Below are 22,711 nucleotides of genomic sequence, written 5' to 3'. Positions count from 1 at the left end.
GCTAGATGATATTTGTTTCGCCATCTGCATTATCAGATGTGTTGAACATCTCCAAAGTCATTCGAATCCCTAGGACTAAGCTATGTCCTTGCCATCTGCATGATCGGCATGTCATTCGCACTTTTCTTTGTATACCACAAGAAGAAACATCACTACCTGAACAGAACAGGCAAATGAGCCCTCAGAAGAGGCAGTGACACTCCAAAACAGGCTGATGCCTTTCCCAAGACCAGCAAGCTGCCACACCTCTGTCATTTCTTTTGTCACTCACGTGTGTATATTTTTGTAACAATTTTGCATTGTGCTGAAACGAACAGGAGAACTGTTGAACATGCACTTGCCAACTATTTCCTGCAAGGAGGCTGAAAAGCAGCAGAGGAGGAGGGGAGCATCAGTCCTAACAAATAGTTATTTGAATTGTAAATGTCAAGTATTTTTAAGTAGCAAGTGGAAATCATTTGGCTGAGAAGCCAAGAATGTTTTGCTCCCTGCTAACATCTGGGCACTGAGTGTAATTCACAGCCAGCATCCCTCTGATTTCAGTGTGCCTGTTTTATTTTTCTCCCTTCTTTTGGTGATATTTTCCTTTTGAAAGTTGTTTTTTCCCTTTGTGTGTTTGCAGCCAGTGTTCACGGTTCTCAGACTCTGACATCTGCCATGGAAAGGACTGTCACATTTGAGAAAGGTGCTAGGAGGCTATTTGTTTCCTAGCAACCAGCTCAGGTTCCATGGTTAAAGGAAGAATGTAAAATGTTTTAAGAGCTATCAAAAAAAAAAAGTCAGTATGTAAAGGTAGCCTCTTTTCATCATGCTCCTGCATGAAGCAGCACTGCAGATTTGTTGCAAATGCTGTGTCTTTCTAGAGAAAATTTGGGTAACGTGCTGTATGGCACTTACAGGGCTAGCTCAGTGAAGAGCAAGTACAAATATATGATCTGATAGCATTAATGAATCAGTGCATAACTGGAATGAATGGAAGAATGAATGGAGCTAATTCAGGAAGGCAGGTTTAGAGAGAGAGAGAGAGAGAGAGAGAGAGAGAGAGAGAGTGTGTGTGTGTGTGTGACTTTCTGATTTCATGGACATTAAGAATCAGCCCATACTCATATGAGTAGTCCTAACTGACTGGAGTGCACTCTGGTAGGATATACTTGTGTGAGTAAGAGTTTGTGAGATCAGTCTCTATACTGTAAAGCCTTTATTACAAAATATAAATCAGGTAAGAGACATCGGAGCAGTTCAGGGAAGCTCATGCAAATATTTATTCCTCATGTAAACGGATTTATATAGTGCCTTGGACATAGGAATTAGGATTGGTGCAAATTATACTCTACTGGGAGCAGGTGATGGAGTTATTATCAAGTCTGTCTATGGAAGATCAAAAAGTATTGAAAATAAATCATTCAGTGTCTTGCTCTGCTGTCCTCTTTTCTCTTTGTATCCTCTAGGGCCCAAGATGACGGGAGTGGAATGTGTGGAGGGGATGGCTGCAGGTCTCTATGAAGAACTGTTTGCTGCTGTTGTCTCTCTGATCAACAGGTATTGAGTGTTCCTAAGCCAGGCAATTAAGAGAACAAACAAATAAGTCTCTCCTGGGCTAGTAGAGAGCGGAAGGCTGTGATAAACAATGTATAAATACATAGAAAGATTCATGTCCTTTATGTTTGTCCCTTATGTTCCCCATCCCTGACATTACTAAAGAGAAATCTTCACCCAATGCACTCTGAAGAGATGCACTTGGTATGTAGCCCCTGATTGCGGCAGAAAGGTTATCTGAAGAATATTTCTGTAACAGAAGAAAATCATCAGAAAGTCAAAGAATGAACTTCTTAAAGGATACTACAGCATGCTCAATAGATTGTTCTGCTCATCACCAGCCGGTATGTGTTTGGCTGCCCGGCGATGAAGAAGCAGGCGGAAAGGCTCCTGGAGCACAGTGCAGCAGCTACTTGCTCACGAACGTTTTTGGTTCCTTTGTGTGCAGGATGCTCTATATCTTGGGTCGGATTTTCAAAAATAACCATGCAACTTGGTCATTTTTGTATCTGTCTGGATTTAAATGATAAAAGCTGGTACCTGGGCATCACGGCACTTAACTAGCATTACAGCCCCATACCCCAGCCACATTACAGGACAAACGTTCAGGCTGGAATCAGCACCACTCAGCCAGCCAGCTATAAATAGCTCCTTTCCACCCACTCCCATCAGTCCAGGGCCTGACTCTCAATCGTCCTCAGATGGCCCCTCTGGCCTGCTCGGCAGGTCTCCAAGGCTCTCCGACAGGGGAGACAAATCCCAGCCTCCTGGGGCCCTGACAGAGAAGGCAGGGCTGGCAGCCCGTTCTCTTTGTAGCATAAGGGATCCAGCTGAAGGGCTTGTGCTGAGCACCGCTTTGGTCAGGCTTTCCTCCAACAGGATAGGTGCCAACCTCCAGACCAGATGCACACGGTAAAGTGTCTGAATTATTGCTGGGCTGTGATCATCCAACAGCAGCTGGGCGTCTAAAATCACCCCTGCATTGTGAGCCCTAGTAACTAACGGCAGGCGCACTCCCTCATGGAAGGGGATCCACCCGGCTCCTCCTAGGATCATAAGTCCTTCTAAAAGTCATTGGAACTCTTTCTCCTTGGTCATGTCAGTGCTTTCAAAAATCCCACCCTGAGTCCAGAATTTTCAGAAGGACTCAGCCCCCAGAATTGGAGTCAGATTTTCCCAAAAGCTCAGTGCGTTGGAAAGTCTGACTATAAGTGTCACGCTGGGAGATGCCGGGAGCTGAGTGCTTTGACAGATCTGGTCTCAACTGTGGATTGAGCACTTGAAAAATCCAACACAGAGCTCATGTGGCCCTTAGCAGATAGCAAGCTGCAGTGCCATGGGCTGTGGTCAGACAGTGAGCAGAAGGGATGTTTTGCTAGGTTCGGCAAGCGCCCCAAACATTCAGAGGTTTCTCTGATTCTTATTTGGACTCTTTGGGTCTTTTGAGTTCCTTCCTCTGCTCCCCAGGCTCCCAGCTGTGCTGCTCAGCCTAGCACTCACTTATTATTATTTGTATTCTGCATTGTGGTGGTTGGTGGGAGCCCCTGTCATGGCCCAGGACTCTGCTTTGCTGCTACTGTGCTACTTCTGTGCTACCTCTCTTGTCTTGTCAACTTACTTGCACTTATTAGTTTCACAGAGTCAGTCTGAGAAGTTTCAGGATTTTTCTTGCTTTTCCAAAGCATTCTTTATGAGCCTAGGTGGAAAGAACTCCTTTTCTTAGTATTACCAGAAACCAGCTTTGCCTTCAGGCTCTTGAGTTGCTTCCAGATGCCCCCTTATGAGTCCCACTTTGTAGATTATTTGCCCTTTTCCAGCTACATTGCATCTTTTCTATTTTAAAATATTTCATTTTATTAAAACTGAAAGTGCAAGTTGTCAATATCACAAACCACGGCTTACGGAACTGAGTATTTTACAAGTGACATGAAATTAAAGTTAAGATTTTACCAGTTTACTCATACTCATACCTACCTTTAGTTCAAAGCCTTCCAAACCTTCCTAATCCCCGGGATGTGAAATCTTCTCTTTGATGGTCATGTTTATATGGATTTTGGTAGCCAGAGGATGGTAATCAGATTCATTTTTTCTATGACAGAAACACATTCAGTTCTGTTTCTTATATCCAGTGTGCATCTCGGAGACAGGAATATCAAATTAGCACATTTTCTGCTGAGGTGAAGTATTCCCCACAGTCAGATGGGCGTGTTCCCCTCATTAATTCCACTCGCCTTATTTCCCTGTAAACCACACAGTCACTGGAGCACTGCAATGTTGAGAACTGGCTTGTTTACTTATTAATAATCGTTGTGACTTTGCAGGATTGAAACCAAGGTTACCAGTACTTATAGAGTAATAAACTGGTTGTGGAATCAAAGATGGAGCCATACAGATTGCTTGTGGGATTCATTCTCTAATGAAAAGCTTGGCTATGAGCTGTGAGCCAGCTCTTAAGAATTATAGAATTTGTATCCAAACTCCAAAAGCGGCTGATGATTACTGGACATTTAATCAGCCTCCTTCTGGTGCATCTAACAGCTATAATGCTGCCTTCTGGCCTGGAAACTCCAACTGCACCATCCCAACATCTCCCACTTGCTTCTCAGCAGCGATGCTGCAGCTGCTATAAAAGAAGGAATCTGGGAACTGGTTCCTGTCTTTCTTATCCTGGTGTAAATCAAGGCCAACTCACGTCAAGACAATAGGGAAAAGAGTCAGGCCATGGAAGTCTCTCTGTTTTTCATTCTGATTTACAGCTCGAGTTGTCAAATCCAGAATCTAAATTCAATCCTGTGACTGGAAATACTCCAGATTGTTGCTTCTGATTTATTTCAAGCTGTCCAAAGATGATTCTCTGAGATCTCATGGAAGAGCAAACTGCTCCTGGCTGTCTAAAATCCTGAATAATGAAACATTAGCTCAGAGAATGTGTCTTGTATTCCTCTGTTCCCTTTAACACCAGCTTTGTTTCACTTGTTTTTATTTTTCAAGCCAGCCCATCAAAGCCTTTTAAGCCATTCCAACAATGATACATTATGTCACAGAGCAAAACATATGTTTCAATGCAGTCAAAAAAATGTTGCTGACTCTCACTGAGTTGATGAGGTACCATGAATTTAAACCACTTTCAACTTGTACTACAACTTCAGAATCACAGGACATGTCAGTGGTGCTAGAGGAAGGTGCTGATAGGAAATCCTTTAAGTGAATTCTAAAAATACTTTTGTTTCTTCCTGTGAACTTGTATTTTTCAGGGAGACTTCGGGATGCTAATGCCTAGCATTTTTTCCTTCAATTATTTTCAGCAATTTTCTTCAGTTGGTATTTGCCATCTGACTGAAGTACATGCTTTTACATCTCACCCATGTGCAGAATGTGCAGCTCTACAAATCGTGTTGTATCATGCCACGGGAGGAGGAGATGGGAAACGACATAAAACAATTCATCTGAAGGAGAGCAGAGTAACTCAACCTTTTCAGAAACAGATATTTGAAAAAACCACAGAGCTTTCTCCAGGTCATGGTCCCACAGTTATTTTTGTGTGAAGTATTTGGCATGGATGGAAACAAAACTTAGAAGAAGTTGTTGGAAAGATGGTTTCTCTCCCAGCAACCTACAGTATGTCTCTCCCTTAGAACATAATTGCTGCGCTCCGCGTTTGCCATTATACATTTCCTCAATCATTTCCCCAGCATTCTTCCACAGTAGCAATATCACACCCTTTATTTTCCTACAGTCGATACTTTGGAACTTAAAACTGCCATTAACATAGTCAATGTGGATCAATTAACCATCTTTAGGACCAGTTCTGCCACCCAAAGTTAAGACGACTTAGGTCTGAGGACTCCATATTTCAGGTATGGTGCCTAAGAAAAGGCATCTCAACCCATCATCCTTGAAAAGTTTATTAGTCCAGGTCAGGAACAAGCTATGCCAGATCTTCTGTTCTAGGCTGGAACGAGTCACCAGTAATCAATAAAACAAGGAGGACTTGGATAAAGTTCAATTCTAAAGGCCAGGAAAATATCAGTAGCTATGTGGTTATTAGACTCTGTTTTAAAGACACAAACATATGCCAACCAATTAGGCATTGTTGAGATATTAAATGTGGTGTTGTTATTGCTTAGGGTCGTAGGACTGTAATGATTAAAAGTGCCTCCTGGAATGATAGTTACAGGAGGAAAGAATATTTACATTTGGGGAAGGAAATAATTTCAATTAACCAAATAGGACTCAGATATGTTCTTGTCTAAAGCTTCCACACTATTTTTACTGTGTTTTCTCAGGTCTTTTTCATCCAGTCACCTCTCCATGGCTTCCATCATGGTGGTGGACACCCCTGGTTTCCACAACCCTCGACACCAGAAGAAGGAGCGAGCAGCTACTTTTGAAGAACTTTGTCACAACTATGTGCATGAGCAGCTGCAGGCACTGTTCTACAAGAGAACGTTCATGTCCGAGCTGGAGAGGTACAGGGAGGTGAGGCTCCTGCTCTGACCCCCTCTAGAAGCTCGATTGCTGTTCCACTTGCTGCATATCAGCCAGAGTGTCCACTGCTTTTTAAACACTGGCTTTGAATGAGAGAAATACTGCTAAAAGCATCGCAAAATCTGAATGGAGACTGAAGTCTTAAGCAATGTCCCCTTCCCCCCTTGTTTGTGTGGTTCTCCTTCCCCATCAGCTCCTTGTGGTCCCAACAGAAATCCTGTTAGATTTCATCACTGGCTTGGACTTTCCTTTGAGCGGCTTTGTCACGTTGGAGGTGGCTTGAGGAGGCCCTGCTAGTGACAGAGCTGAGCACTTCTCTTTGTACCCCCGTGTGCCAGGTAGAGAAAAGAAAAGAAAATGTTCAATTATCCAGGAAACAAGTTGATAAAAAATCCACAAACAATTGCAGCAAGTCAAAAATTAATCTGCATTTTAATATTGATGTTACTTGCCTCACTCACAATGCTCAGGCACAATTTGTCTTGATATCAGCCTGTGTTTTTAGTCTCCATATAAATCTGGGACCCCGCATTTGAACTGGTTCCATCTCAATGTGTGGGAGCAGGTCCCGTATCTAAAATCGCAGTCAGCTGCCTCACTCACTTCACATGGAAAAACATTAAAACTATGAATTCTGCTGAAAACACCTGATTCATCTGCTGCTGGGGCCAGGAGCCACTTAACTCACGGCTGCCCTGAGCGTGAAATGGTTACGTTAACTGCACAAAGCCAAAGCATGTGTGTAAAATGATGTTTTTCAGAAGTGCTGAAATCCCCTTTGGGGAGCGGCACAATCCGATGATGTAGCACAAGGAAGATGCTGTCAGTAATGAATGGCTGGCTCGTGTCTATGTGGGGCAGTGAGGCTAAGAAAGTTAACAGCTGTAGAAACAGGCACCTGGTAACATGGGGTTGTTGACTTAGAATTCTGAGCTTGAGAAGAAAACTGAATAAAAACAATAAAATGCCTGCAAGCTGCAAATTAAATAATTGATTGTTTTCAAGATGCTTCCTTGTTAAGTTCTCCTTTATTATCACATTCATTATTTATGCAACTTCTCTGCCATTCACCCAAACCACTGCAGAAACCTTGTGAGCACCCTCATCGTGACAGAATTACCTAGTCATGTCAGGTGAGGCTTTGCCAGTGCAGTCGGTTCAAAGATTTCTGATACAGGAGCTTTGATCAGCCAACTTCAAGCTGTCACTCAGCAAGGGGGGAGAAGGAGCAGACACAGTTTTTCTTCTTGCAAGTTTATTTCCTCTTGGATTTCAAATGTCAGCTTCTCAATGAAGCAACCTTCTCACTAATGTTTTCCAGGAAAATGTTGAGGTGCCTTTTGATCTGCCAGAGCTCTCTCCGATGGCCATGGTGTCTGTCATCGATCAGAACTCCTCACAGGTAACATGGCTGGGAAGCAGTAGCAACAGCTGGTTGCTCTCTGTCCATCTCCACGCTGGCGGGGAAGGGAATAAGTGCTGGGAATGCTGCTGGTTATGGATCTTTCATTTCACGAGGATTAGTCTCCCTTTTGCAGTGGACAAAGGATTTCCTGAGGCAATGCGCTAACATGAGGTGCGCTGACATTGGGGTGACAGGAATGGAATAGTGACTTGGGCGGGGGAGGGGGCGGGTTGGCGCAAAGGCTGCAGTTAGGTTCTTAACGTTTCATGGTATGTTCCCTGCCGCTGCTTTTTTAAAGCTATGGCCTAGTGCTAGTGAAGATCCCAAATAACAGCTACAGAGAAGGAAGTATCTGGTTGTCCCTAAAGCACCTAAAGCATTGGCGGCAGCAGTGCTTGCTTCCCCACACACACTAGCCGGTCCATGCTCCTCAGCCTTCACCTGGATGGACACCATCATCAAACTGCACAGGACTTCAGTCTCTATGGTCCAGTCAGTTGTTGGCCTGAGACAGCAAACAGGCTGAGCAGAGGGGCTCATTAGTGCCTGCTGAGTTTTTGGGGATACGGGTACATAATCCAAACTCATTTTACATAAGTGACCAAAGAGCCATCACTAGAGGTAATGTAATGCCTTATTTAACAGGACCAGCTGAACTCGCGTCTTTGCTTGCTTCCCCTGTCCTCCTCACTCCACATGGGAGATGGTCTGATGGGTTGTATCATTTTATCAGCTGCAGGTGCCACCTGGGGGCCAGGCGGAAGAGCCCAAGGGCTTGCTCTGGATTCTGGATGAAGAGGTTCTGATTCCGGGCTCCAGCGACAGCACGGTGCTCAACCGCCTGTGCTCGTACTTTGCCAAGAAGGGCACAGAGAGTGAGGGTAAGGAACAAGGGGGCTCTGCTGGTAAAGTCTGGAGAGGCGATGGGTGCTGCTCCTCCGTTGGCACCTCCCCTGGGCTTGGAAAGGTTCAGAAATCATCTGGCAAATCAAATGCCTCAGTGGGCTGCACTCTGCTTGGGGACCAGGGGTGGTGATAGTTTGTTGGCAGCAAAGGGCTGGGTTCAGCCTGGGTCTGACTCTGTTGGCTACTGCGAGCAAATGTGACTCCCAGCATTTTATCTGGGGAAAGCCCGTCGCTGAGCTGGGGGAGGCACTTTGGTTCAGTGGATGTTACATGCAGTATACCCTTTCCCCATCCTCTCAGCTTTCTGCCAGGTCTTTGGGCAGTCGGTGTCAGAATGAATGCTTGAAAGTACCCCGTGAAAGGTAGAGGAATGGAGGCCTCAGAGTCTCTGACTGTGCAATCATTCTAGCCTTTCTCCAGTTGGTGCTATAACGTCTTCAGGGGCCTCTAGCTGCACTTGATCAAACCTTAGCTTTCCGCCTTTGCATCTCCTGAATACGATGAATAGCAACTAGTAACAGAAGGTCCATATTTACAAAGGAGGTTGTAAAGGGGGAGCCACAAAAAAGCACATTGACCCACTGAGCTCGCAACACACACATTAGTGAGTAGAAGCCGGCACCTCTTTATGTTGGGTTGGGTTTTGTGGGTGCACGTGCATTTCTGTGGGCTCACCAGTCGTATTCTCTGACAAAGTGGCTGTAAAAGCCTGTGCAACTACTGAGATAGCATTCTGGACTCAACGTATAACTTCTTAATACTGTATTGCCTGGCCTAACATCTCATCCATATATGGGAACGAATAATCTCTCCATCCCTGCTGACCAGCTGGCTTGCCAGGCTGCAGTGGCATTCCTGGTGCTCTCCAGTGGACATGGGATGGGATGAGCTTGACTTTAATGGAAGTTCCAGATTTTGATGCATGTATAGCATTTACCTTTGCATCATTGAATAAATCCTCAGCAGTGGAACTGGAGATGAAATTTTGTGTGAGCAGATGTACGGTGCCAACTAAGTACATTTACTCTAATCAATGGATGCTTTGCCATTTGCTTCCAGGAGAGCTGAAGCAGACTAGAGTCAAATGAAATGATTAAGGTTGGTGTCCGAGTGATGGTGCATCTAAAGGAAAGCCAGTTTCCAGATGCAATACCCACATTATTTCTGTAGTATAGAAAGGATTACCATGTGTTCAGCACATCTGTAGTCACCCAGTCATACAGTGTAAAACAGTCTGGCAGTGCTAACCCGGACAACTAGACTGAAAAATTCCCAACATTCTCATCTTGTGAAACTGCCCAGGTCAAGGGTGGTAGAAGAGTTTGTGACAAATATCAACACCGCTGAGAAAATAGTTTTAGTTACCTCCCAGCAGCCTGCTGGATTCCTTAGGTTAGCTGCAGCATGCGCCTCTGACAGCACCTTTGAAGGTGGGAACAAGACCAGTAGTGTTTCAGACTCAGCTCCAAAATAACTTAAAATCCAAGAAGCAAGCTTAAACATATAGAGCCCAAGCCGCAGCTGGGGTAAGTTGGCACTGAAGTCAGAGGAGCTGGGCTGATTCATGTGAACTGAGGAGCAGGCCCATAAACACTGTCTTCTCTGCAGTGTGCAGGAAACCTTAAAGAAATCTTAGTGCTGCTAATCTGAGTGACCCAGTGTCACGGAGTCACCAGGCGACGCTCTGGAACTGCTCCCCACTAAGCCAGTCAGGACTTTGGGGAGCCTCCTCTCCCTTGGAGCAGACTTGTTCAGGGCAAGAAGCTCACACGTCTTCACCTCCTGGGTCTCTCCTTGGAGCATTCAGCATCCTCTGCCCCTCCGTGGGCTTCCCACAGCGAGCCCACCCAGGCGGGGTCCTGGGGAAGCCACAGGGTTCTGCACCCCCACTTTGCAGTCAGACGTGACTCTCAGCCAGCAAAACAGAGGTTTATTCGATGACAGGAACAGGGTCTAAAACAGAGCTTGTAGATACAGCGAACCAGACCCCTCGGCCGGGTCCATTCTGGGGGGCAGTGAGCCAGACCCCTAGGTCTGCACTTCACTCCTCGTCCCCAGCAAGCTCCAGACTAAACCCCCCTCCAGCCCCTCCTCTCTGCTCAGCTCCTTTCCCGGGCCAGGAGGTCACCTGATCCCTTTGTCTCCAACACCTTCAGTTGGCACCTTTGCAGAGGAGGGGCCCAGGCCATCAGTTGCTAGGAGACAGAGTGCCAGGCATTTAGGTGCACTGGCCCTTTGCTCTGCAGCAATCACACACCCTTATCCCACCACCTAGATACTTAAGAACTGCCTAGGGGACACTGAGGCACTAACACAGTATTCAGAGCAAACATTAAGAACAGTCCCAGTTCGTCACACCCAGAAAAAAGACCTTTTATATAATATGTGCTATAGGCACCATTTATAAATAGACAGGAAGTGGGAGTCTGCCCAGGCAACAAGTGTGAGACTATGAGCACGGCCGGCTCCAGTTTTTTTGCCACCCCAAGTGGCGAAGAAGAAAAAAAAAAAGCAAAAAAAAAAAGCTGCAATCGGTGGCACTTCAGCGGCAGCTCTACCGTGCTGCTTCATTATTCAGAGGCAATTTGGTGGCTGGTCCTTTCCTCCGAGAGGGACTGAGGGACCCGCCACCAAATTGCCACTGAAGACCCAGATGTGGTGCCACAAGCACCTGCTTCCTGCGCTGGTGCCTGGGGCCAGCCCTAACTGTAAGCATTTCCACCTCCCTGTCTGCTGGGTTGGTGGGGGCCCCATTGGCAGCAGGGGCTATGCCTGGGCATGCTATGCCCTAAGGAAAGGCAGCAGCATGCAGGGGTGGAGAATGGCACAGGTGGCTGACTTTTTTCAGGCTTCACAGCTGCTTTCTAGCTCCATTGTTTTCCAGAAATCAGAAGAACTGCACCAAGGGAAAGGCCAGTGTGGTACCTGTTTGAGTATTTTAATTTAATGTGCATCCATATGACACTGCACTTCACTAATCTGGCTACTTTCTCTGCTGGGACAGGAATTGGGAGGGTGCAGGACAGAAGTTCCATTCCAAGGTCAGAGATACAGGAATGTACAACCTGTAGACAGAGTCTCTGCCCCTGCTTCTCTTGGACAGGTGCAGCTTTTGGCACACAAAGGAGGTGCAATATATGTTAGCTGTTATGTCAGTGCCACCCTTCACAAGCCTAACGCTGCAGGGTCTCTTCCTATACTGGGCTACCTCAGATTTGTGTTACTGGACACATCCCATAGAAACTCCAGTCATATTAGCTGGACAATAGCCCCCTGTTTGTGCAGCTTTGCTGACTTCACCCCATTGATCTTGAATAACCTCTGCTTGCTGGTGTATTGACATTCCAGAGGAAGGCTTCCTTCGCAAGTGTGAGCAGATGCTGCAGTTTGAGATCTTCCACCAACTGGGCAAAGATCCCGTTCGCTACGACCTCACTGGCTGGATGAATAAAGCCAAGCTGAATCTGTCAGCCCAAAACTCCATTCAAGTCCTGCAGCAATCCAAAATGTAGGTATCAGGAGCAGACGTCCTGGGCGGTGTGCAGTAGAGAAGCAGATAGCTCAAGCAGGGCATCTTGTGACAAGGTAAATCAGAGCTAGGAAGCAGGGTACATCCGCAGCACGCTCTCTGTCACTGCAGCACTACCAATAATCAACGTCGCCAATGAGAACTGTTCTGGGGATAACATCCGTCCTTAATGAAACAAAGTGTTTTAACTGGGACTGGAATTTGTAGAACTTTTCCCTGGGGCTAAAGCAAAGTTAACGGAGGGGAAAGCGATTCCATTTTGGAGGCAGGAAATGCTGCATGTGGTTTTTCTTCTCATCTTTTATTAAGCCTAAGACTTTCGTGGGTATTTTTGAACCAACTGGGGATCATAAAGTGGAAATTATACCTTTTGTAGCATTTATAAAGATATGTCAAAGTGGTTGGCAGGTCGTCCTCACTGGCCGTTTTGAGAGCAGTTTTAGCCTAGCTCAGTCCCAGAGAAGTTAAGGAAAATAATTACCCTAGTTGCATAATCCTTCCTGAAGTCGGGGATAGCTTACTGGAATGTTTGCCACAGTTAAAACACCTGTCTCCACGGCTGCTTCGTGCTATAGAGAACAGATTTCAGTTCCTCTTTTGTCACATCAGGAATAACCGTTCCATGTTTTCATAATCGATCAAGTGTGAATTTTTACTAAGAAACCAGAATTCTGAAGGGTGTGCAGCCATTTACACAAGTCCCAAGGGCAAATCACAGCAGCTGGTAGCAGCAATGCGCAAACTGGTTTGGGTCATCCAAGAGCTCTCTCTCCCTTCCTGAAACCTCACCCCAAACTCAGAGCCAAACTTGGCAGAAGTTTGTGAAGGGTTGGCGTCCTTTCCTGACATCATTTAGGGGAGAGAGTGGCAGGATCTCATGGTCTGAGCACTGGAGGGGCAGCCAGCAGTTTCTGAGTTATCATCCTAGCTGTGATATTGACTCCTCTTTGATCATGGTGGACAAGTCACTTCACTTCTCTCTTTTAGTGTCCTCATCTGTGAAAAGGGGCTGATAATACTCTCCCTTACCTAGCTCCCTGGGGTATTTTGATTATTCACTAGTTTAGGTCCTGATTCTGCAACCCTTAATCAGAGTGAGAAGTACCCATTATCTTCAATGGGACTACTCAGGCAAGCGCTATTTGGTGCAGAATTGGTCCCTTTGGGTTTCTCAAGTGCTTCAGACGTGAAAAGCAGAATGTAACATCAGCACTGTTGCTATTGTATTTTGTTGCTGGAGTCCAGCTGGGATCAGACGTGAAAATGCTGCAAAGCCAACAGAAATGGCATTTGGTTGCCCCAGTCTTGCAGAAATTCTTATCATTTGGGTAAGGCTGGAGAAACAGGTGCCAAATGATTTGAAGTTCAGTACCTAGTCCCAGTGCTTGCCTCTAGCGTACGTGCTGGGATACAATTCCTGGTTAAACATCCAGAAGGAAACTCTGGTTCTTGGCACATCATTCCAGGAAATACTGCATTTCACACAATGATGACACAATGTGGCAGCTTCCCCATAGGTAAGGAATCTACAGTATCCAATCACTTTCCTTAGCAGTGTGCTTGCCAGTGCACAATCATGGTTTTTATTCCGTTTTGCAGTAAGTTGAAAGGAAAAGGTTTTCCATTCACCTTTGGGCCATTATTGTGGCATCTCTGTGATCTTATCAATCAGCCTGTTTGTGACCATGGCTGGTTTATTTCACTGTTTCATTTCTGACAGAGATGCTCTGAAGAAGTTGTTTCTGCCTCGGTCCAAAATGCCCCTGATTTGCCGATCAGTGGCAGGTCTGGAGGGAAATTCCCAGCAAGCTTTGCAGCGTACTGGTTGTGTGAGGAAGACCTTCACCAGCAGCTTGGCAGCTGTGAAGAAGAAATCTGTGTGTGCTCAGATCAAACTTCAGATGGTGAGTAACAGAGTTGTCTTGATACCCTTACGTATCGTAAGGGGTGGGTCAAAGTGCCTTTATATCATAGAGCCCCTTGCTGCTTATTTCATGAGAGCCTCCTGACGCCTCGTCTGGCTCATCGTCTCTGTTGCACTGGGCATTGTACAAACACCGTAACTGACAGCTCCTGGTCCACACAGTTGACAGTTCACTCAAACAGTGACACTGACTTGGTGCCAATTTTCTCCATTGGCCAGTTTAGTTTCTGATTCCTAGTTATTTGAAGAAACTCCTTGTATGTGGCTGAAAAACCCATCAAGAGGTGGAAAGGGAATTCCTGTTCTTCCATTCCTTCAGTCCCCAACTCAGACTCATCTAATTTATCTTTTATTTATACCACAGGATGCTCTCACAAATCTGGTAAAACGATCCCAGATACACTTTGTCCATTGTCTTGTTCCAAGAGTGGGAGCAGATGGCGCAGAAGGGAAGCCCTCCCGTCCCTGCATCACAGGAGAAGCAGAGCTGACTGTGGACGTACCAACCCTGAGAGTTCAGTTGTCTGGGGCCCAGCTATTAGATGCTTTACGCTTGTACAGAATCGGTATGACAAGCCTACGCTGCTCTGTAGTTTTTTAGCATGTTATCGTCCCACCATCCCTTAGCCGCTGTGCTGCAAAGCAGCTCAGGAATGCAGTTACTAATGCAGGGAGGGCTGCTCCTCACTCCTTCTGCTGATTAGCCACGTCTCAGCATGTCCTGTCTTCGTCTGTTGCAGTGCAGTGATTGCCCACTTGTCTTTTGCTTTGGCCACGGGAAAGAGGTGGATTTACCATGGCTTCTAGCTCCTTCACCCCGGGCTGAGGTTCTTCAGGACCTCTCCACCCCCCGACCGCAGTTCTGCCTTAGAGTGACCAGACGTCCCGATAAAATCGGGATTGTCCTGATTTTGAGGAGTTTTGTCCCGTATCTCGACCATAGTACGGTCGGGACACCATTTGTCCCAATACTTTGTTTCCTGGTCTTCGGCGGCAATTTGGCGGAGAGTCTTTCGGTCGCGGATGGTCTTCGGTGGTATTTCGGTGGCAGGTGCTTCTGTCTTTGGTGGCAAAGTTTATTACTCGCCACTGAAATACTGCCGAAAACCGTCTGCAACTGAAGGCTCTCCATCGAATTGCCGCCGAACTCCCGGATGGGTGAGTGTAAAAAAAGAAAAATAAAACGCCCCCTCTGTGGCAGTCCTGATATTTTCCCTTTAATGTCTGGTCACCCTATTCTGCCTACTCAGGAGCTGCAGTCCCCTCTGCCAATTTACAGTCATGGAGCTGTGCCCACTGAATTGTGCATAACCTCGTCAGTCCTAATGGCTGCCTTTCCCTTATTTCCCCACTGAGATGGATGAGCATGACATGCTCCCAGCTGAGCAGTTGGCAACACAAATGTTTCAGAGGGAAAGGTAAATCAGGCCAGGCCCTGCCTGTTCAGATTCTCCTGCTGGGCAGAGCTTTCCTTATCGAGCCTTTACATTAAAAATCGGATATCCCGGCCATTCCCTAGCGCCTGGATCTCCTGTCATTTGAACAGTCAGAACCAAGGCACACAAACTGCCATTTCCATTCACACATCAAAACCAGCACTCCCTGGGCTCTGCAGTAATGGAGCTCCCCGGCCAGTGCCTGCAAGAACTGCAACGCCGAAGGCTTGAAAACATTTCCCACACAACACAAGGCAGTTTGCCAAGGGGAGCCGCTAAAGAGCCGGGATCTGTGTAGATTGTCCCAGTTCTGAGGCTGCATGGTGCTGAGACCAACTTCCACTCAGTTCTGGTAACTGTTCTATTTATCTGGATGCATCTTTCATCTCACCTAGAATGTGCTGGGCTGGGTCCGGTGGGGCAGGATTCCAGGGGCGAGTAACTGTTGCTGAGTGAGTCCCCTGCTTCTTCTGACTCATGCTAGCGTTAAGCAGCCAAAGTGCCCCCTCCAAGAGCAGTTGCCGTGGTGGGGGCTAAATGGGCAGGGACAGTTGGGGGCCCAGGCTGTTTAGTGCATTGTAGAGCTTCCCCTGACAATGAAATGCCTGGCAGTGGGGAGTACAGAGCACAGACCATCTATGTTCTTGGTGCCCTGCTGTGCCCACAAGGTGGGGGGCCACGTGCTGCATTAGATGTCGTTTGTCCATGGCCTTGAGAGCTGGGCACAGGTGAGGAATCTCCCAGTGGTCTAAACATGAGCTGTCCAGGAATAATCATCCTTACAATCATCTCTCCCCATGAGCCAGGCAGTGTTATTGACTTACAAACCACTGCAGTGTCTTTAGCGACAGAGGTGTGAACAGTAGAACCCAGAGACTATTTGAAGGATATTATTCACTGCTCCGGGTACGTGTTTGTTAGAATTATTGGGCTAGGTGGAGAGTTTCTGATGCCGAATAAATCCTGGCTCTGCAAGCTGTGCGGATGCCTGTCTCCTGCTTGTTAATAATAAATATAACTGGATTCGAAAGCACTTGTGAGAGCGAGTGTGAGCATTTGGTACTATCAGGCTGACCTGCTGGGTGACAGTCCATTTCAGGTCAGGAGCTGGGACTCCGTTAAACTCTCTCTTTTGGCCAATACGGCACAGTGAAAAGCTTTTGCATATATTTTAAATTGGCACCTTGTCATGTTAGCCCAGCCATGGAGTGTAGATTTGGCTGGGTGAAGATGGTTTGTATTATGATAATACCTAGCGGTCCCACATCACACCAGGGCCCTGTGGTGCTAGATGTTGTAGACACACCTAGAAAGAAACAGTCCCTGGTCCTGTCAAACAGACGAGACTGACAAAACTGGGGAGAGAGAAGCTCTGATCAGTCCCCACCTAATGCGTGACGGGACAGAGGCACAGAGAGATTCAGTGACTTGTCTGAGGGCAAATCATTTGTAGCAGAGCTCAGACTCAAATGCAGCTCTCTCGATTCCTGGGGCAGAACATTAACCACAAGACCAGCCTGCCTTTCTAGGGCTACGGCTTGTGTGCGCTAAGGAGGAAGGATGACCTGGCACTCTAGAGTCCCAGGGCTATTTCCCTGCTCCGTCAAAGGCTTTCTCTGTGACTTTGGGGAAACCACTTATATTCTCTGTGCCTCAATTTCCCTGTAAAAGGGAGATAAGCCTCATACTTTCCCACCTCACAGATAGATTGTGAGGTGCAGAGATGCCTCAGCAATAGGGGCCAACAGGTCTCTTTAGGAGCTGGCAGTAAGGTTGTCACTACCTATTTAAATGGACAATAAGGCCTATCCAGCTGTAGATAGAAGGTGAGCAATCCTCGCTGTCACTCCATTGAGAGGTTGTGGAGATGAGGTAACACAACATGCTTGCAAGCCCATGTTCCTTCTTGTCGCCCAGCCTTGCTTCATGGCGAGCATTCACAGGCCTTGCTTTCTCTCCTACCATTTCAATCCCTTGCACTAGCATGTTCTCCCTGCCCTCCCTCCCCGCCCCCCTCCGTTTTTTCGAAGGCTTTTTGTAAAATAGAAAGTTGTTGTGTTGTTTCCACCAGCCGCCCGCAGCGTAGCTGTCAGCGCAGGAGGAGTAGAATTTGCTCCGCAGTTTTTTGTTTTCTGTAGAGATCGATGGAATTGCCCCCATTCTGATTCACTGATTAGCTAACATACAGCACCCTCTCTGAAAATCTGTAACCTACTCCTCTCTGTCTCTCCCAGGTTACGTGGATTGCGCATGATCTGCTCAGTCCGCCGCCGCTTCCCAGGTGTGGCTCAACCAGTGATGAAGAAATTACACATCAGCATATGAATACCAGATGAGAATAAGTGCGGTGGATGCCCAGTGTGTTTGCTGGGGAGGGAGCGACCCTGCAATCAGATGCCCCTTCATAGCAGCATTCCCAGCTGCCAAACATTCATTCACAAGTTTTGAAAAAGAGTCATTTGGGGTCTTGTTATTTCTCTCTGGCTTTTAGCTTTCAGCTGTACTTGCGAAATGTTTCAAAACTTCTCTCTGGCTGGGAGCTTGCTTTTATTACACAGATGAAAGCTGAGATCTCAAAGTAAGGACTTGACTGCAGGAGGCCTGGGGCTTTAAAGAAAACACCAAATACAGAGCACCACCTGACATAAAGTCACAAAAGCTGGCAAAACCGCGAGTGAAGTGATAGGCCCATGGATCTGCAGAGCCAGCCTGTGTGGTGTTTCAGGCAATGCAACCGTCAGATCCCGTATCATAAACAAAACTTGCAGAGGCTGCGCATAATGGGGTGGTGAATGGCTTCACTGGGGTTATGGCTGATTTGGTAAACCATAGACACAATAAGCGAAGGAACTAAGATTAATCTGCTAGCTTCCCTCTTCCAGCCATATGATTGCAGGCAGAGTATTCATCACAGAACCTGGAGACGTTCATATTTCCCCTGTAGTTCCTTAGCGAGGATTAATTCATGGAGAAGAGCACATGAGTGCATGCTGGCTTTTGTGCACTGAGATCTAGAATACTGCTGGTGCAAGGCTCTTGCATGTTCACATGGTGCAATGCAGAGATGGGGATTAAATGCCCTCTCTGGCTGGTGAGGGCAGCTCTCCATTTCTTCTTGCTTCTCCTTCCTACATTGTTTTATAGAGGGTGTAGTGGCCTGAGCACTTTGCATCTGTCTGAACTTGACTGGAACAGCAGCAAAGGATCCCTGGCTAGTCCAGTGCTTCTCCTCACAGAACTGGTTTTCCCATGCAATAGACATCTGAGTCTAGTCACGCTACTCAGCATTTGCCTCTGTATTGCACAGTGGAGAAGGGCCTTGGAGAAACCAGCTTGGAACAATGAAACTTGCTTTGTTCCTCCTTAATACCAGAGAGCAGTGTAAACTGATTTAAAAGTCCTGCCGGGGGTCTACCAGGTGCCCTATTCTGCAGTGGTCTGGCTGCAGTCCCCTACAATACAGTGTAACTTTATTTTGTACAGTTGGTTCATATACTACTGTGAAGGTGAGAGCGGGTGGGTGGGTGGGTGGATGGTCTCAGCTTGCCAGCAAACAGCCTCAGCATGGAGCAGGCAGAGGGGGCAGACCAAAGCTCGCAGTAGCAGCAGCAGCAGTTTGTCTGCCAGACCTAAGCTTAAAGGGTCACTGTCAGGGAACCCCTGAGTGCAGAGGGACTTGTTTCGTTAGCCCTCAGCCAAAGAGTGGGCTGTGTTGACCTGCGAAGAGACCCACAACTGCCTCCGAGATTATATTGAGAGAACCATAAAAACTACAGCTGCATAAGCTTCATCGAGGTAATGCTTCCTCCATCTACCTCCCCAGCTTGGCCTGTGCAGGAGTGTTGTATTGACTGACGGTAGCACTGCCTGTTTATTTAGCGTGATGACAAATCACCCCTGATTCCCGTTCTCCCTGTAGCGATTGGGCCTGGCACCCTTTCCCTCTGCCTTCACCCAACACCGAGGGGGAAGTCACCCACAGATTCCCTCCAGTTGTGGGTGTCTGAGAAGAAAATAAGGTAGCATTTATAGACGGGAAGGTGGATAATTTAATCATCAACGTCTCTCTCCATTTCTTCTCATTAATGGCCATGTTAGTCACCCACTTGCCTTTTGTGTAGCAAAGACTTCACTGAAGACACTTCTCATGGGGTTCATCAGTGTCGTGAGTGTTATGAGCTGGGATCTGTTCTAATGGAAAATGATGACACAAGGTCAGCCTGTTGCCACGTGCAATATACATAGCAGAAAAGTGAAGCTGTTGCTCACTGTATAACCAGAGCGGCTTATCGGCCGAGGATGGGACTTTCCAGGGATGTGCCCAAAGCCCATTGAAATTCTGGGCAGTTGGGAGCCAAACTGTCTTAGGAGTCTATGAAAATCCCAGCTCCACCCAACTCCTTCCCTTTCCCTAAGAAGTGTGAAAGGAGAAGGATGCTTAAGAATAAAACTACTGGTTTATTTGCTTGCAGATTTCCTTTGCTCTCATGTAGATTTTGAGTGAAAATGGGGGGTGAGGGAATGTAACTTGTTATGAAAAAGCTGATAAATATTCAAAGTCTGTAAAGGCCGATAGGAGATAAATTATACATAGATGTGCCCTGTTGTGCAAACTGCCAGTGTGCAAAGTCAGTTCAGACCTCAGGATTTTATCAGTCAAGTTTGATGGCTGGAAATGGTCAATATGGTTATTAAATGCTGTAGGAAGACAGAGGCTGACGAGTCAGCAGAGTGTAAGCAGGGGATTGGAAAAATTCATCATCTCTGCGGCTGTCTGTAATGACATTGTGTTCTAGGAAGTCTGCATTAAGCTGCAATTAGCTGCATTAACTCAGCCACTGGAGCAGAAGAGATGTTTTCTTTATTCTTGAGTTCTGGAGTTCAGTGTAGACCCTCTGTAGGACCCAATCCTTCACAAACTGAAGTTAATGGGAGTTTTATCATTGATTGGGGAGAGCAACATTGGGCCTTTGCAGTATAAATGTGTATTCTGATTCCACCTCTAAAACACTCCCACCAGGCAGTAACTAGAGCTTGGCAAATAACCAAATTGCATTGGCAATTCCAAAAAATTGGAAAAAAAAAAAGTTGTGTTGAAATTAAAAAAAAACTGTTTGGGGTTGAATTAAACATTTTGGTTGGGTTGGGAGCATTTTGAATCATGTGTGTTGTTTTTTAAATAAAGAACCAAAAAATAATTTTGATTTTTTTGGAATTTATATTTACTGAAACAATTAGGTGAAACCAACATAAATTTGCAGAACTTTGGGGGTCGCCTAATCTATGTTTTTCTCTGAAAAAATATTTTGTACAAAAAACTTTGGCCAGGTCTACCGATAGTACCCTATTCACTCAGCTCTAGGTTATCGATTCCCAGGCACAGTTCCCCCCAGGCAGTCTCTGTCCCTCACTGCCCCATCCTGCTGTTATGATTATTATTGTTATTGGTTCTGTATGTGTTTGTTGTACTGAAGCTCCTAGAAGAGTATCAGGGGGTGGCCGTGATAGTCTGTATCCACAAAAACAACAAGGACTCCGGTGGCACCTTAAAGACTAACCTTAAGTGAGGTTTTTTACCCACGAAAGCTTATGCCCAAATAAATCTGTTAGTCTTTAAGGTGCCACCGGACTCCTTGTTGCTCCTAGAAGACTTGCCAGGCTGGTCCCTGTTGCGCTATGTGCTGTGCAGACACAGAAGACAAGACAGTCCCTTGCTCAAAGCGCTGACAGTCTTAGACATTCTGACTCTCACACTTGGCCGAAGTTAATAATCACTTACGGATTTAAAACTCACTTGTGAGCGGAGCACTAAACACAAAGTTTCTCCTGCCTCCACACTCCCCAGTCCCAACAACTTGGAATGTAAGGAGGTTGCATTTGCTGAGCATGTCCTGGCCTCCATGCCTGACTTCAGTCAGATATCTCGTGGCCACATTTCAGTGTTGCCTCATTCTGTTTGAGAATGGGCCTAACAAGGAAGAGGAAGCAAGGATGTGTACTTCAGAGAATCACCCAGAACACTCGGAAGCTAGCACCAAAGAAAACACGCACTCTTTCTTTTCTCGTAGATTTTATACATCCTGGCTCCACATGGGAATTTGCATTGTTGCATACTCAGAAATGAATAATATGGTATCTAATTGCATTACATAGTGGGTCTGACATCCCCCAGGAAGCTTATGTCAGGCTTTCATGGGCAAATCTGCTTAGCTCTACACAGAACTCAATACAGATAGATCAAAGCAATGCACATTTCAACAAAACTCCATGCTGGAATGGATTTGTTAGACTTTGACATGTTGACTTAACAAATATAGGATCTCACACACATACAGGCCCGTGTGAGCATGCTAGGTCGATAAGATACTCTCATTTTTTTATATGTGAATGAAAAATGATGGCATATATAGTAGTCCCACATAAATCTGCAAGGCCTCAGAAGAAGTGTCAGTTAAGTACTGATATGAAATCTTCAGTGATACAAGATAATATTTTTTGCCAGCTATGCTAGAGCAGAGGTATTGAAAATACAGAATATGTTATGACTGAAGGCAAAGGGCATCACTGAGAATTAACCAGCCTTTTATATCTGTAACAATTGTGAAAGCTCTTTGAAATACTGAGCAGTACCTGCAGGAAGGTGTTAGGATTAACTAGTGATGCCTTCATGGACGTTGGGTGGGATTTTCAAAATTGCCTATGTGATTTAAGAGCACAAATTGTATTGACTTCTGGTGGTGACACAAGGAAATTAGCAGTTCAGATTCAACCTTTGACCTCGGTGGGTTTTCCGGTTCCCATGTCCGTTGGCAGTTTTTCTGCTGCTCATGGTTTCGATTCAAGGTCACTTGTATCTCTGAAGGACCATTTCTACTCCTAATAGAAAGATATGTTTTGTCCTGTGTATGCAAGTCAGGTTCTGATCCCATGTCCACTGAAATCCGTGTGAGTATTTTCATTGTCAATTAAACCCGAGAAGACTCGAGTAAAATATGGAGAGATCTATAGACAAAGAGCAACTTCCACCCAAGATAAACCCAGCATAACAAGTTTAGGTTCCCTGTAGCTTATCTGGGAATGCTCTCTCGTAGTTCTCCAATAAGCACTCTGGCAGATCTTTCAATACTCTCTTCTGCTCACAACCTGAATGAGAGACTGCGCAGTCACAGAATGATTACAAGTTGGAAACTTCTGAGGCCCTCAGCTGCTTGAGCCTCTATACTCCCTCTCTGCTCTTCTTGTTCTTTTTAAATAACTTTACTGCTGGATTCAATTCAGCTCAGAATGTTATAATGGTGCCTGAATTAAATCAATAGCCATTTTTATAGGCTTTTGACATTTTCATAAATGACTGATGAAACCTTGGCTTTGTTCTGTGATCTTGCAGATTGCAGAGCATTTCAAAGGAGTGAGCCAAAGGTGTGACTTTTGTATTTTTTATAATTTGGGAACCAGATTCTCAGTGATGTTGTTTTGTCTTCAACCAG

At 46.0% G+C, this 22,711-nt stretch overlaps 1 protein-coding gene across 1 annotated transcript in view; it reads left to right on the top strand.

Annotated features, from left to right (window-relative positions):
* MYO18B (myosin XVIIIB) overlaps positions 1 to 22,711 on the top strand; it is a 193,889-nt gene that overhangs the window by 65,838 nt on the left and 105,340 nt on the right. Inside the window, exons 14-21 of the mRNA XM_075060087.1 lie at positions 1,449 to 1,539; positions 5,823 to 6,015; positions 7,346 to 7,426; positions 8,163 to 8,310; positions 11,684 to 11,843; positions 13,585 to 13,768; positions 14,153 to 14,354; positions 14,840 to 14,946. Coding sequence (XP_074916188.1) covers positions 1,449 to 1,539; positions 5,823 to 6,015; positions 7,346 to 7,426; positions 8,163 to 8,310; positions 11,684 to 11,843; positions 13,585 to 13,768; positions 14,153 to 14,354; positions 14,840 to 14,946 — 1,166 coding nt within the window. The remainder of the gene's footprint in view (positions 1 to 1,448; positions 1,540 to 5,822; positions 6,016 to 7,345; positions 7,427 to 8,162; positions 8,311 to 11,683; positions 11,844 to 13,584; positions 13,769 to 14,152; positions 14,355 to 14,839; positions 14,947 to 22,711) is intronic.

Source organism: Chelonoidis abingdonii, chromosome 22, assembly GCF_003597395.2.
Source record: "Chelonoidis abingdonii isolate Lonesome George chromosome 22, CheloAbing_2.0, whole genome shotgun sequence".
Taxonomy (NCBI): domain Eukaryota; kingdom Metazoa; phylum Chordata; order Testudines; family Testudinidae; genus Chelonoidis; species Chelonoidis abingdonii.
The sequence above is the reverse complement of the archived record's forward strand: the minus strand, read 5'-3'. Positions and strand labels throughout refer to the sequence as shown.